General features: G+C 37.7%; 2 protein-coding genes across 2 annotated transcripts; both read right to left on the minus strand.

Annotated features, from left to right (window-relative positions):
• Nucleotides 1-5716: 5716 nt before the first annotated feature.
• LOC139896622 (cysteine-rich receptor-like protein kinase 2) lies at nucleotides 5717-9472 on the minus strand. Its single transcript, XM_071879270.1, has 8 exons — nucleotides 9030-9472; nucleotides 7969-8366; nucleotides 7762-7887; nucleotides 7544-7674; nucleotides 7213-7423; nucleotides 6905-7136; nucleotides 6355-6517; nucleotides 5717-6187 (listed from the first exon to the last, which is right to left on the minus strand). The coding sequence occupies exons 1-8, from the start codon at nucleotides 9434-9436 to the stop codon at nucleotides 5879-5881; spliced, it is 1977 nt and encodes a 658-aa protein (XP_071735371.1). The 5' UTR covers nucleotides 9437-9472; the 3' UTR covers nucleotides 5717-5878.
• Nucleotides 9473-10452: 980 nt separating this feature from the next.
• On the minus strand, nucleotides 10453-13139 carry LOC139900279 (uncharacterized). Its single transcript, XM_071883066.1, has 3 exons — nucleotides 12293-13139; nucleotides 10823-11776; nucleotides 10453-10694 (listed from the first exon to the last, which is right to left on the minus strand). Exons 1-3 carry the CDS (start codon nucleotides 13137-13139, stop codon nucleotides 10453-10455), a joined length of 2043 nt encoding a protein of 680 aa, XP_071739167.1.
• Nucleotides 13140-14153: the final 1014 nt, after the last annotated feature.

The raw sequence follows: 14153 nt of genomic DNA on the forward strand, positions 1-14153 counted from the left end.
AAATCTCATTACGTTTCCAACGATATTTGATTCATCAAAAACGGAGTTACGGTTTGAAAGTTATGACCAAAACAAGTTTCAGTTTCAGACCCAGTGCATTTGGACGCCGTCCAATCATTTTGGACGCCGTCCAAATGGCCTGACGGGCCAGCTGTGAAATTTTAAAGTTTTAACAAGGGGGGTATTTGAGTCTTTTCACTTGGGGGTCAGTTGAGCCATTAAAACTGATCCAATCTCATCTTTATCCCCATTTTCACCTTCTCAATCACTCATCTTTATTCTTAGAGAGAGAGATAAGAACTAGAGTGAGAAAGTGCTAGATCAAAGGAAAGAGATGGAATCTTCATGAAGTGGAAGAATTAAAGTTGTTCACCTCGTTCATAGATACGTTGTGATAGCGTTGGTAAGTTCTAACTCCGAAATTCATTATTTGATTTTGATATTCAAATTAAGGTTTGAGCTTGCTTTTGTTAGAAACCCTTGAAATAGGTTTGTTGGGGTTAGTAGATGAGTTTTTGACCCGTTATTGGTGGGTTAGGGTTTAATGATGAAATTGGCTAGATTTGTCATGAGTTTGGGTGTTAATCACTAGATTGTATGTGTATGGGTGATTAGATGTTCATAAGAACATGTTAGTTGGTAAAATGGGTGTTAACCTTGATTTGGTGTCAAACTAAGTTATGAGGTCAAGATTTGATGAACCAAGTATATAAATGTTTGATTCAAGTGTTAAATGGTGTTTTGGAAAGTTAATCACTAGCCGTTAGTGATTAAAGATGTTTTGGGACTTATGTCAAAATGGGTTGACTTTGAATTGAGTCGAATTTGGTAATGACACTAATTTGGATTAAATGGATGTTAAACGCTTTTGTTAAGTGTTAAATGACGTTTTTAAATGAAAGTAATTATGGGAAGCGGTTTTGGGTTAAAATGGTATTTTAACAATAAGTCAAACGACGTCAAATGCAATATGGGTCGATATTGCTTGTGTTGGGGTTTTGGTGTAAATGGCATTGGCAAAATGGTCACTACCTAATTAGTAACATAGTGTCGGGGCCTATGTTGGTCTAATTGGTGTTATGTATAATTTGGGTTACTTGTACCTATTAGTGTGGGTTTAAATTACCACCCGAAGTGGTAATTGGGTTGAACTCAATAGGAGATAAATGGGCAGGTCAAACGAGCAAGGTGAGATCCCTCGACTGAGGAATAATTGTGTCGGGTTCTCTTTTAGAGAATATATATCTATGTATATATTGTGCCTATGTGCGGTATAGGTAACTATTTTGCTCGGATATGAGGACGGAGATCGTAATACATTACTTATGCGGGCATCCCAAGGTGAGTGGAATAATTATATGCGTAGGTATATAATGTATTTATTTGTATACTATGGTATGAACCAAAGCGCCGGTAGTGCCATAGTATGTGCGAGTGTGCTACGATGTGAACCAAAGCGCTGGTAGCATCGTAGTACGTGCGTTATGGCATGAACCAAAGCGCCGGTAGTGCCATAGCATGTATGAATGTGCTATGAACCAAAGCGCCGGTAGCATCATGGCATATATGTTGTAGTGTGAACCAAAGCGCCGGTAGAACTAAAGTATAAATTGTTAGGGTGTGAACCAAAGCGCCGGTAGCACCTTAGCGCTAATTGTTAGAGTGTGAACCAAAGAGCCGGTAGCACTTTAACATGAATATGACTCAAGTTGTGATGTGAACCAAAGCGCCGGTAGCACCATGACGCGTGTATGGTTAACCATATGTTTGTGTATGTGTTGTTGTATAGCATATTTATATTGTTCGATTATATGCTAATGGTTATGCTAGTTGCGGTATTGGAGGTTGTAGCTTTGTACTTGTGATGGTAAGCTAATTATATTACTAGCATATATGCGGTATGTGTGAAAGTGATTGTAAGTAGGTATATTATATATGTATGTGTATAATTATTGCATTCACTAAGCTTCAAGCTTACCCCTCTCATTGTTTACCTTTTTACAGGTATCGTGATTGTGAAGCTAGTTAGTCGTTAGACTAGATGTGTAGGAGCGCTTGGGCTCGATGGGGTAGCTTTTGGATGTATGAATGCGGATTTGGGGATTTGGTAGTCCCCGGGATTATGCTCTTGGTATCGGGTTGGGTTGTAGAGTCCTAATCCGTCTAAAGTTATAAATGGGTCGAAATTACTACATTATTTTATATAACGGGTCGTTGGGGTCTCAAGGGTCATTGGGCCCATTTTGATGTCCAAACACTTCTATTTTTACGTTTCGGATGTAATTAAACTTGTGTTAATGGTTATAAATCATTTTGGTGTTGTTTTGGATGTGTTGATATAAAATGTGAAGGTTTTGGGACTGATCAGACATCTGGACGCCGTCCAGTATAACTGGGCTGGGTGAGTTTTTGTCACAGAGCTTTTTAGAACAACTGGACGCCGTCCAATATTTGGGACGCCGTCCTGGCCTTTGAATTTGGACGCCGTCCAGATAACTGGACGCCGTCCAAATGAACTGAACTATTAAAAAAAAAAATTAAGGCGTGTTTTTAGTAAAACGAAGTTGGGTCGTTACATTTAGTCTGATTTAGAGTTTAAAGTTTTGGGTTTAGTGTTTTGGGTTTAGTCCCTAAACCCAAAACCCTAAAACCTAAACCCTAAACTCTAAACCGTTCATGTTAAAAACTCAATCTAAATCTTAAATCTAAACCCTAAACCCTAAATTTGTAAACCCTAATATCTAAAACCTCAAAATACGCTCGAAAAACACGATAATTGTTATATATTGATTCTTCGAGCGTTTTCGCGCCAAAATAAAAACATTTATCACAAAGCATCTTTATTAAATGTTCATATTTTCATATAATTCATAATGTTCGTGAACAAAGTTTTTCAAAAAACAAAGAAAAAAAATTGCTTCCCCCGATTGGTTACTTCCCTCTTGATCCTACTATATATATATATATATATATATATATATATATATATATATATATATATATATATATATATATATATATATAATGGTGTAAGTTTAAATCAATATGATTGGTCCATTTGTGGGCCTAAGTTACTATAAAAAGCAAGTTATTTTATTTTCTATTTTTTTAGTAGTGATTAAAAGTTGTAAACATGATAATTATTGTTAATTTTATTATTATCATTTATGTTATTATTATTATTATTATTATTATTATTATTATTATTATTATTATTATTATTATTATTATTATTATTATTATTATTATTATTATTATTATTATAAACTTAAAAGTTTTAAAACTTACAAAAAATTAGTGGGAAGCCTAGAGACAATCTGAGCCCCCACACCTCTAGCAATAGCAAAACCTATCCTAGTAAAAATATGAGCAGCAGCACCAGCACCAATATCTTGAGCCATCGAACTCTTCTGAACCCGCTTTAGCAAAGAAACAACCTCCATTTCTAATTCTCCAAGGGAAGAAAATGAGAAAGGAATGAAACCATAACCAATCGCCTGACAGCTAGATCCGTACTTGACCCGCTTCCGACGAGCCACATCAACCACAGCACGCCCAGGGACAAAGTCAGAAAGCCCAGACTGTGTCAAAGCAGAAGACCCTGTCAAGTCAACACAAACATCGCGACCACAATCCCAGGAATAAAGTAACACATCTGCAGGTCTGAGGGCTCTGTCGTTCTCTCCAGACAACCCAATGTCAACCTCCTTCCTCGCTGAAATCCCAGATCGATAACAAACATCAACAAGTGAATCCCGAACAACATTATGTCGATGCTTAATACCCACCACACCAGCACAAGACACCGCGTGATCCCCAAAAATATCCCCAGTAAAAACCCATGAACAGGCAGAGCATGCCGTCGAGATAGAGAACAATGGAACACCTAACCGGTAGCACAACACACATCGGTAAGTCTTTGCGTCCATCGTCTGACCCAACCCCAAAATAGGGACTGCCCTTAGCCAATCAGAGGTGTGATCACCCTGCTGTGATTTCCATAAGGCCGATTGTCGGGGAGATAACGAAAAAGAGGATTCTGCAGAAGCGGTAACCTTTGTGAAATAAACATCTGCCAATTTCTTCATGAGTATTGGGGCAGCGACCTCACTCGGATTACCTAAAATATCAAACCCAACCATTTTATTAAATAGACCCAATGCATCTTCAAAAGCACGACCAAGACCAACAATACCTGCATGACGTAGGAGCTTGGTCTGCAACCCAGCAGACTGTAATCGAGAAGCCAGAAAAGCATAATGACGAACATCTCCCGCAGAAAAAACACCAAGCCCTCCAAATGCAAATGGCAAGGTGGCAAGCCGCCACTGCCAATCACCAAACCCAGGCCCTGAAGCAGTAACAATACGCTCCAAGGAAGATCGAAGGGCTCCATCGAAAGCGCGTTGAGCCGCCTCAAATATACTAGGAGGACAAATACGCAAGGTAAAGTAGAGTTTAGAAACTCCCGTACATGCCCTAAGCAACAACAACTCACACTGAGGATCATCAAGCTTAGCAACCTTATCCATAAGCGCAATGGACTTGGTCACCCTTTGCATCACCAGTTCACTACAAAAACCAGGATCGGAACTTGCGGGGGCCCCAAGCAACTTAACACCATTTAAAGGTCGAGCAATATTAGGAGGAAAGACACCTACTTGCCTGCTTCGAGGGTCCTCCGTAGGCCAGAAAATTTCAGTTTTTTCAACGTTGAGATGTAGCCCAAAACGAGGCCCATCCTCCATAATCAAATGCAAAACCTTCCCCACCACCAAAGTGTCCCCAATAATAGTGCCATCATCCAAATACCACGCCTGAAGACAAACCTCAAAATTATCTATGATTTTAGAAACCAAGGGTTGTAAGACCAAAGCAAAAAGCGGCGGACCAAGGGGATCATCCTGTTGCACCCCCTGAGAAGACCATAAGGTGTGGTTCCCATAATACAATCTGGCTGGATTAGAGTAGCAAAATTCAACCCACCGAGAAATGCTCGGACAAAGGCGGTGAACTTCACGTAACATGACCGTACGATCAACTAGATTGAATGCATTTTGAAAATCAACTAATAACATAGAGAGGTCAACATCAGAGCCACGATCCTCAATCAACCGATTCACAGTATGAAGAATAGCCTCGCCACCTGACGAAACCCCAACACCAAATTGAAGACCATCGAAGTAACTTCCCAAAGACTGGCCAACCATAGCAGCGCCAACCTTCGAAACAAGACGTCGCCAAACAGTACCCACAGCTATAGGACGAAGACCCCCGCCAGGCTTGACAAGCGGTGTGAGGGGAGCACTAGCTATATACTCTCCTAATTCCATAGGGCACCTTCCAGCTAGAAAGAGATTAACGACCCCGGTAATAGAGCCAACCAACTCATCTGAGACTGCCACATCAGCACCACTCAAGCAATCCATAAGGTGTTGTGCACGTAAACCATCCCTACCACATGATGTGCCCCGAGGAAAACTTTTAATCTGGCCCAAAACAACAGCAGAAGTCGTAACGAGGTGAGGGTGATCAACCAGCATATTAGGCAATGATGGAGCTATAGAAGAAGGGTGCTTAGACAGCAAGTCCGCCAATGTGGCGTCATTATAAGGAGCAACGCCTGATGAAGAAAGAACACGAACCAATTTGAAATTTTGAAATTATTATTATTATGCAATTTTGAAATTGCATTTCGTTATTTGAAATTGCATACACAGAACCAATTTGAAATTGCAAATAAAAAATTTTACGCTCAGCAGCGAGCTTCTTTACTAGTTATACCATACATAGGGAAAATGATCTCCGAGGAATAAAAAAAACCAAGCAAGAAACAAGAAATTTTAAATCTTTGTTATCATATAACCGAAACTTCGTTTCAACGGCCAGAAACTTGAACGTCGGAGACAGTGGCAGTGGCACTAGAGGAGAACGATCTCGAGGAAGCAATCTGAATATTTATATCATCCTTGTGGAATGTTGACCTTCCGGTTGGCATTTCGTCCACTGATTTATCACTTAAAAGTGCAACAACTTCAGACATTGCAGGCCTTGTTGAAACTGGTGACTGAGTGCACATCAACGCTATTTCTATAATCTTCTTTACATCTTCTGCTGCATATTCACTTGGGTCTAGTCTCTCATCCATTAGATTCAAATGTGCACCACTCTCGTATAGATTCCACGCCTATCGAACAACATAATAGACACGATAAGCTAATAAGAACTAATTAACAGTTTAACACCATGTAATATTCATTAGTATAAGCATATACAAATCAATGCATCATGTAAAGGACCATAAAGTAACTACCTTCAATGAAAAAAAAAAACAGTTATTGACCTATTGCTTACATGATCAAGGAGGCTTTGGTTAACTGACTGATCATCATGTCTGACATCATCACACCTCTTCCCACTAATGATTTCAAGGACGACGATACCAAAGCTGTAAGTATCTACTTTCTCAGATAGCTGTCCATGAATCGCGTATTCAGGTGCTACATAACCACTATCCCTGTTAAGATTAATTAATTAGGCTAGTATGAAAGAATAAGCATATATTAAGAGTTAATACTAATACGGAGTATATTTTTTTTAAAACAGCAAACTCACGCACACTATATAATTTTACACGAATAATGTCCTAAATAGGATTTGAACCCATGACCTCAAGGTCAGAGTGGCTCCTCGATACAGCTAGGCCTAAGGCCCTTTGGTATATTAAGAGTTAATATAGGTATCACCGTATCAGTTCAAGAAAACTACCTTTTACCAACATTTTATAAAAAAAATCCTTGATAAAATAACATTATGATACAGTTAGTTTTGAGAAAAAAATTTCCTCAAAAGTCAAGCAATTCTCAAAGGTCAAACAAAGTCAAAAGTCAAACATTTCACATACAAGGATCCGGCCGATTGGGTGCTGAGATGAGTCTTGTCTTCTGGAAGTAGTCTTATCAGTCCAAAATCTGAAATTTTGGGCTGAAATTCATTATCAAGTAGTATGTTGCTTGTTTTTATGTCCCTATGAATGATGGTAACATGGTACTGTTCGTGCAGATACGCAAGACCCCTTGCTGTACCATAGATTATTCCAAACCTCTGTTTCCAACTTAGATTTATCGATTTGTCACCTGCCAATCGAAATTAACTTAAACATACGAAGAATAAAGATCGTAACAGTCAAATAATTATAAATTCTCAGCTCACCATAAAGGTATTGATCAAGGCTGCCGTTGTCCATGTACTCATTTACGAGAAATAAAACTGACCCTTTGTTGCAATAACCAAGAAGACGTATAAGATGCTTATGATGAACGTTGCATATGATCTTCAGTTCATCATCAATGTGTATCTTTGATTTAGTAGACGCCATAACTGTTTTCTTAACTGCAATCATATGCCCATCCTTAAGAGTACCCTACATCATGAATTTAAATTTAATGATGATAATTTTAATCATTTATAATGATTCAACTACAAAACATAATATGTAAAGTTCATTGTTTATCAAAATGCATTGTTTCACCATTAGTAGTACCTTATATACATCACCAAACACCCCTCCTCCAAGTTTGTAATCTTCACTGAAATTTTTAGTTGCGATTTTTAAATCATCATAACTGTACCTTGCCGGGCCTTGCAGATACTCGGTTGATCCAGTTAACTTATCTGACAAAAAAATTAACAGAAAACGGGTCAGGAGAGCGTATAATATATTTTTTTAAATCCATCCAAATTAGTGCATATTTAATTTACCTTTTTGGCGACTCGTTCTGCTTTTCGATCTCATTCTCCAAAACGAAAACGCAAGTACAAGCAACAGGACGCAAACGACACCTCCAACAATCCCACCAATTATCGATGCCTTCTTACTTGAATTTCCTGTAACAGTTTTTTTTTTTACTCCAAATGACTTGGCAAAACAATACTAAAAGTTATTTATTAAAAGTGTAAGGGCCTAACCGTCGCCAAGGAGATCTGTTATATCAGTTATTTGGTTTTGGCCGAAAAATGGAGTTCTGGAGTACTTCATAAAACATCCATTATCAAGAACCCGCCCAGATGTGGCGGGAAGACAATCATCTAAAGAGCTATATCCTAAGTTTAAGCAATTTTGACAAGCACTACGGTTTAAATTTAGATTACATTGGGCAATGGCATACACGGTGCCATTACCATTAATTATTCTCCTAGTAGAAGCTGCATAATAGGTTGATGTTCTTGGTGTTGCAGTGGTGATGTCTGCTAACAAGTCTTCGGTCGCTTTTCTGAAGTTTGTTGGCTGAGATGACGTTGTATTGCCACATATTACTACATTGGCCCGTATATTAGCTTCGGAATAGAAGTTATAGTTCTCGTACCTAAAATGAAACGATATTAATCGAACATGAGATTATTTTTTCAGAAGTTGACTTAGGGTGCAAAATGATAAAGCGTAGAATGGTTGACAGTTTGAATGAATCAAAGGTTCCGATTTTGCTTTGTTCTTATTGACAATAACATGTTTGATAATCATTTTGAATGAATAATATGAATGATGTAATATTACAGCATTAACCTTCAATTTAAATAAATATAAAAATATAAATGTTTGATAAGTATTATTGATATAATTTAAGGATCATATTAAAAGAAATAGAGGCGCTGTTATGGTTAAGATAATATTTCAACAATGAACGGTTTAGCATACACTATTTTGTGGTTTAGTGTGATTTGTCATTCAGACTTCAAGCGCGTTGAATGTTGAACAATTAAGCATGTTGAATTATCCAATTAAGAGATAATCAGTATAGCCTTGGTATATCTTTTAAAAAAAAATTTAAGAAATCAACTGTTAATGTTTTTCAAATTTTCAAAAAGAGTTTTAAAAGTAAACCGGATGGACAGTATATTGCCATCACATGCTTTTCATACAGGAATTGCATGTATCTTTCAAACAACTGACAGATGAATTGCAACAATATTAGGAAAAAGTAAATAAATCAAGTAATACACAACTACAGAGTAAAAATAAAACAACGTACCTGACATCACAATCATCATAATAAGCATGAGCTCCATTACTTAGCCCGCATACTTTTAGTTGATCGGTAGCATAGTCAAAACAACTCACACAATCTGCATTCGAGAGATATTCACGACACGAAGCAAGGCCCCACACAGACTCTCCATTAAGCAAAGTGCGCGCAACAGCATAGTGTACTCCGTTCGCTACTAATTGCCTACGAATGCTAGAAAGAGTGCTATTCAGGTTACTCAAAAAATACTCCCCGTTCGTACCTTGAAACAAACTACAATAATTTCTAAGCAGGGTACTATTTCGGTTACTAGCTGATTGTGATGTCACTAGCTCTACTTTAGATATGAACACCAACACCACCATCAGGGCAGCCAGCCGCCGTGAGAACGGGGTTTTTGCCACTTGTTTCATGTTCACCTTTTCTTTTTTGTATCTATTTGTTTTTTGGAGATTGGGTAACCAAGAAGAAAAACATATATCGCACAATTTTATAGAACATGACAAATGCTATACAAGTGGATAGTCATTTAATTCAATAAATCAATTTAAAATACCATTGGCCACCAGTCAACTGTGAGTGTCTAGGAAAAAAAAAAAAAAACATAAACTAATTAATTGTATATAGCAGCCATGATCTTTTGGTTTTTCTTACAAAGGCTACTCATTTGTATGTGAAACAGCCTAAATTATTTAGATATTTTCAACGTACATTATAAATTATAATTAGTTAATTTTATCTTTTCTCTTGATACCCTTATTTTTGTTGTAGTTGAAATTAAGGTTGATTATCTTGTATGGTTATGTCATCACATGAGATAACGTAATCAATTTGCCACGTAAGCAATAATATCGATTAAACAGCCTCTTTTGAATTCAGTTTACCACAAATAAGATATCTCCTATAGTTTCTTTGTTTTAGGAAAATGTCGAATGATTCATCTCATCAAAGTTTTCAATTCCAACTCTGAAGCAACCTACAATTCATTAACTACAAAAAAAAAACAGAATTTAGTAATAAAGAATTTATAACCTTTTTGTTGTTGTTAGAACCTCGAGTGTTTCAGGATTTTGGGGATCCAAAGCTATGGCTTCATGTAAGGTGGCAATTGATTGGCAATTGATTCTTTAGTTCGAGTAATTTGAGCTCGAGTTGTTCTTCAAGAAGCATTCTTTTTTTCTTTTTTTTTTCTTTTTCTTTTGAGAAGCAAGCATTAAAATATATACAAAAAGAACATAATGTACAATTACAACCGAAACAGCATGGCGAATACAATATATACAAAACCACTAAACTAGCCCAAGCTGTAAAATAAGACGAACTAATATGATACATATGCACTACGTGAAGACCTCACTTCAGCCGATCCCCGCTCTAATGTTAGACGGAGCAATGTACGAGCTAGGATTGATCATCCATTGATGCCATTCTACCATTCTAGAGAAATTCTCTTTTGCCTCTTTGATATCCAACCGAAACTCATTGTTTGAACTTCGGCCAATATTTTTGGTGGATCCCAAACTTTGTTTTTGAACACCACATTATTTCTAGTCTTCCATATAACATAAGAGCAGACCCACTTAACAGCCTGCCATAGTGTATTACCAAGATTTGAAGATGTGGTGATCAACATTTCATCGAAAAGGGATTCAAACGATTGAATCTGAGTTCCTGCTATATTCCACCATTTAAAGAATTGCTCTCATACACTCACAACTTTACAACATTCCACAAGGAGTGTACCACTGTTTCAACTTCATTCGAACAAAGTGGACATAAAGAAGAGTTTAAATCTATACCTCGCTTGTCTAATTCCGAAAGGACCGGAAGTCTTTTGAGTTTTGCTCGCCACACGAAGATTCCAACTTTTTGAGGAAGAAAAGCATTACGGACTGTTTCTGTTACCAGGCTTCCGGTTGCTAGCCTCTTTCCATCAATTAAAGTTGTAAGTTGTTTTGTAGTGAATACACCCTCCTTATCCAGAGACCATCTCCACTTATCCCTTGAACTGTTGCTAAGTCTAACATTAGATAGCAGGTTCTCGAGTACTTCTAGTTCTTCAATAGCTCGACCCCGTGGACTTCTGATCCAATTCCAATTTAACGACCAATTTTCCCCTGATTGGACAATCCTATCTTTGACTAGAACCTGTTTATCGCTTTCTAATGCATATAATCTGCTGTAGGATTCCATGAGACTAGAACTTCCTATCCATATGTCGGACCAAAATTTAATGGACTCGCCATTCCCAACCTCCTTAGCAAAAGAACTTGAGAATGTAATTACAAGTTTGTCGATTGCCACCCCTGCCTTATAAATGTTGTACCATGTTGAACCACCTCTTGGACACCTGAAACTGTTAGTGAAATCCAAACCCCCACCCAACCCATAAATACTTGATATATCCTTGGTCCAAAACGAAGTATGACCCGTTTTGAACCTCCACCACCATTTTCCCAATAAAGCCAAGTTTTTTGCGATTAAAGACCCGATGTTTAGCCCTCCCGACCCGTATGGAAGTAAAACTTTTTCCCACTTAACCCACGAGATTTTCTTTATATTACCCGACCCGCCCCAAAAGAAATTGTACCTTAGGGATTCGAGAAGTTTTGTCAGACTACCAGGAGCTCTGAATAGGGAAAAGAAGTAGAGAGGCAAACTACTAAGTACCGATTTAACCAATGTCAACCGACCACCAAAAGAAATCGATCTAGCTTTCCAATCCGACAGTCGTTTCTTAAACTTATCAATTACTGGTTACCAAGCACTTTATTTATTCATGTTAATTCCTAAAGGAATTCCGAGATATGTAAACGGGAAGGAGCCTGATGAGAAATTAAACCGTGAAGCCATCTCATCAATCTCATCACTACCAACGCCAATACCCTAAAGACAACTCTTGCTAAAATTTACTTTGAGCCCCTATAACTCTTCAAAACAATTTAAAAGTTTCATTATGTTCGAAACATTACACCTACTCCACTCCCCGAGAAAAATCATATCATCCGCATATTGGAGGTGGGATACCATTATTTTTTCGCGACCTACTTGAAAACCTTTGATCAACCCACTTTCAACTGCCCTTTTTGCTAGCATATTAAGCCCTTCAGCAACGAGTATAAATAAGAACAGAGAGATAGGGTCCCCTTGTCTAACCCCCTTTTCTGGTTTGAATTAGCGAGTAGGCGATCCATTAACGAGGACCAAGATAGAGGTTGATGATAGACACGCTATAATCCATTTTATCCATTTCTGGCCAAATCCTATACTTTTCATAGTTTCGGCTACAAACTCCCATTTAAGGCAATCAAAAGCCTTCTCAAAATCCACCTTAAAAAGTATACCTCTTCTTTTGGTTCTTTTCAACTCGTCAATGACTTCATTTGCTATAAGAACTCCATCGAAAATGTAGCGACCTTTTATAAAAGCACTTTGTTCTACTCCCACCACCTTGTGTATAATGGATGCAAGCCGCTTAGATAATACTTTCGCCACCACTTTATACATGCTTCCAATGAGACTTATAGGACGATATTCGTTCAATCCAATTGGGCTATTATTTTTTGGGACCAAGGTAATAAAGGACGCATTACAGCCCCTGGAGAACTCCATGTGATGCCAGAACCAGTCAAAAACTTTTAAGATGTCCTTTTTGATTAGCCACCAATATTTTTTTAAAAACTTCATATTAAACCCATCCGGCCCCGGTGCTTTAGAGCTGCCACAACTTTGGATAGCATCCCATATCTCCTCTTCTTTAAATCTTGCCTCAAGCAAGTCGTTGTCTTCCTCTGTTACCCTCCCGAAATCGAAGTCGAAAGAAAAGTGGTCATTTGATTGATTATTCTTGAAAATATTTGAAAAATGGAAAAATACCACTTCTTTGATGAGAGTCAGATTGTCTGACCAAATTCCATCTATGGATAAACCACGAATTGAGTTCTTATTTACCCTTCTTTTGACATAGTTATGAAAGTACTTAGAATTCTCATCTCCTTCGAGCGTCCATTTAACCCTCGATTTCTGTTTCATCATATTAGTTTGAATTTTTTCTTTCGTTAACCATTTTCTCTTTTCTTCAAGCCATGATGCTCTTTCTTGATCGGTTAGTTGCATGGATTCAGCAAATAATTCCCATCTTTCAACTGCTTTCGAATGTACCAAATATTTCTTCTTGCAGATTGTCAAACACCTTACAATGCTTCTTTAGTTCATTCCTGACATTCTTTAATTTGTTCCTCAAAATACAATCGGGTCTTGTTCCATCTACTCGGGTGTTCCATGCGTGCACAATAATGTCCTCTACCCCTTCCATTGATAACCACGCATTGAAAACTCTAGTTGGTTTAGGGCCAAAGTCGATCACCCCATTCTTTAGCACAATTGGACAGTGATCGGAATGTTTCCTACTTAGTGTGATGGCTGACAGATTAGGCCATAAAGCAAGAAAAGGTTCCGACACCAAGAATCTATCTAATTTACTAAATTTAACACCGTTATCACAAATACGCATAAACTTTTTACCTCCGAGTGGGATTTCCACAAGACAAGTGTTATTGATGAATTGGTTGAATCTATCAGCCCAATGTAGATTGAAATCAGAGTTGAACCTTTCATTAGGTGATCTCACCTCATTAAAATCTCAACATAGCAACCACGGCATATCATTGTAGTTCAAAAGTGATTGCATCGAGCGTTCTTTCATCATCATCCACCTTTATACTTGTAAAAGGCATTGTGGAATTCATCAATTTGGGATGATTATATAGAGGATTATGTATTGATACTGCTTATTGAAATTTAGGTTTAAAATGGAAACAAAAAAACAGACGCGAAAGAAATGAACGGGTTTTATTTAGGTGTGCAATGAAAAGGTGTTGATGTGTAATCACACGTGCTAATTGAAACAAGACCAATTCTTCTCTCCATATACACATAAAACTTCAAATTCTAAATATACTTTTATGCGCTCATTTTTCTCAACGGTTCCAGCTACCGACTTCTCATCAGTATTTCGAACGTTTCTCCAGTGTTAAGCTTATCTTCTCGTCTCTTCGCACTTCTTTCCTCCTCACTTTTCGTCGCTCATGTCGTGTCTCATGGTCATCGTCCCTTCTTTCTCCTTTGTTT

The sequence above is a fragment of the Rutidosis leptorrhynchoides genome, chromosome 3, assembly GCF_046630445.1.
Source record: "Rutidosis leptorrhynchoides isolate AG116_Rl617_1_P2 chromosome 3, CSIRO_AGI_Rlap_v1, whole genome shotgun sequence".
NCBI classification, from domain to species: domain Eukaryota; kingdom Viridiplantae; phylum Streptophyta; class Magnoliopsida; order Asterales; family Asteraceae; genus Rutidosis; species Rutidosis leptorrhynchoides.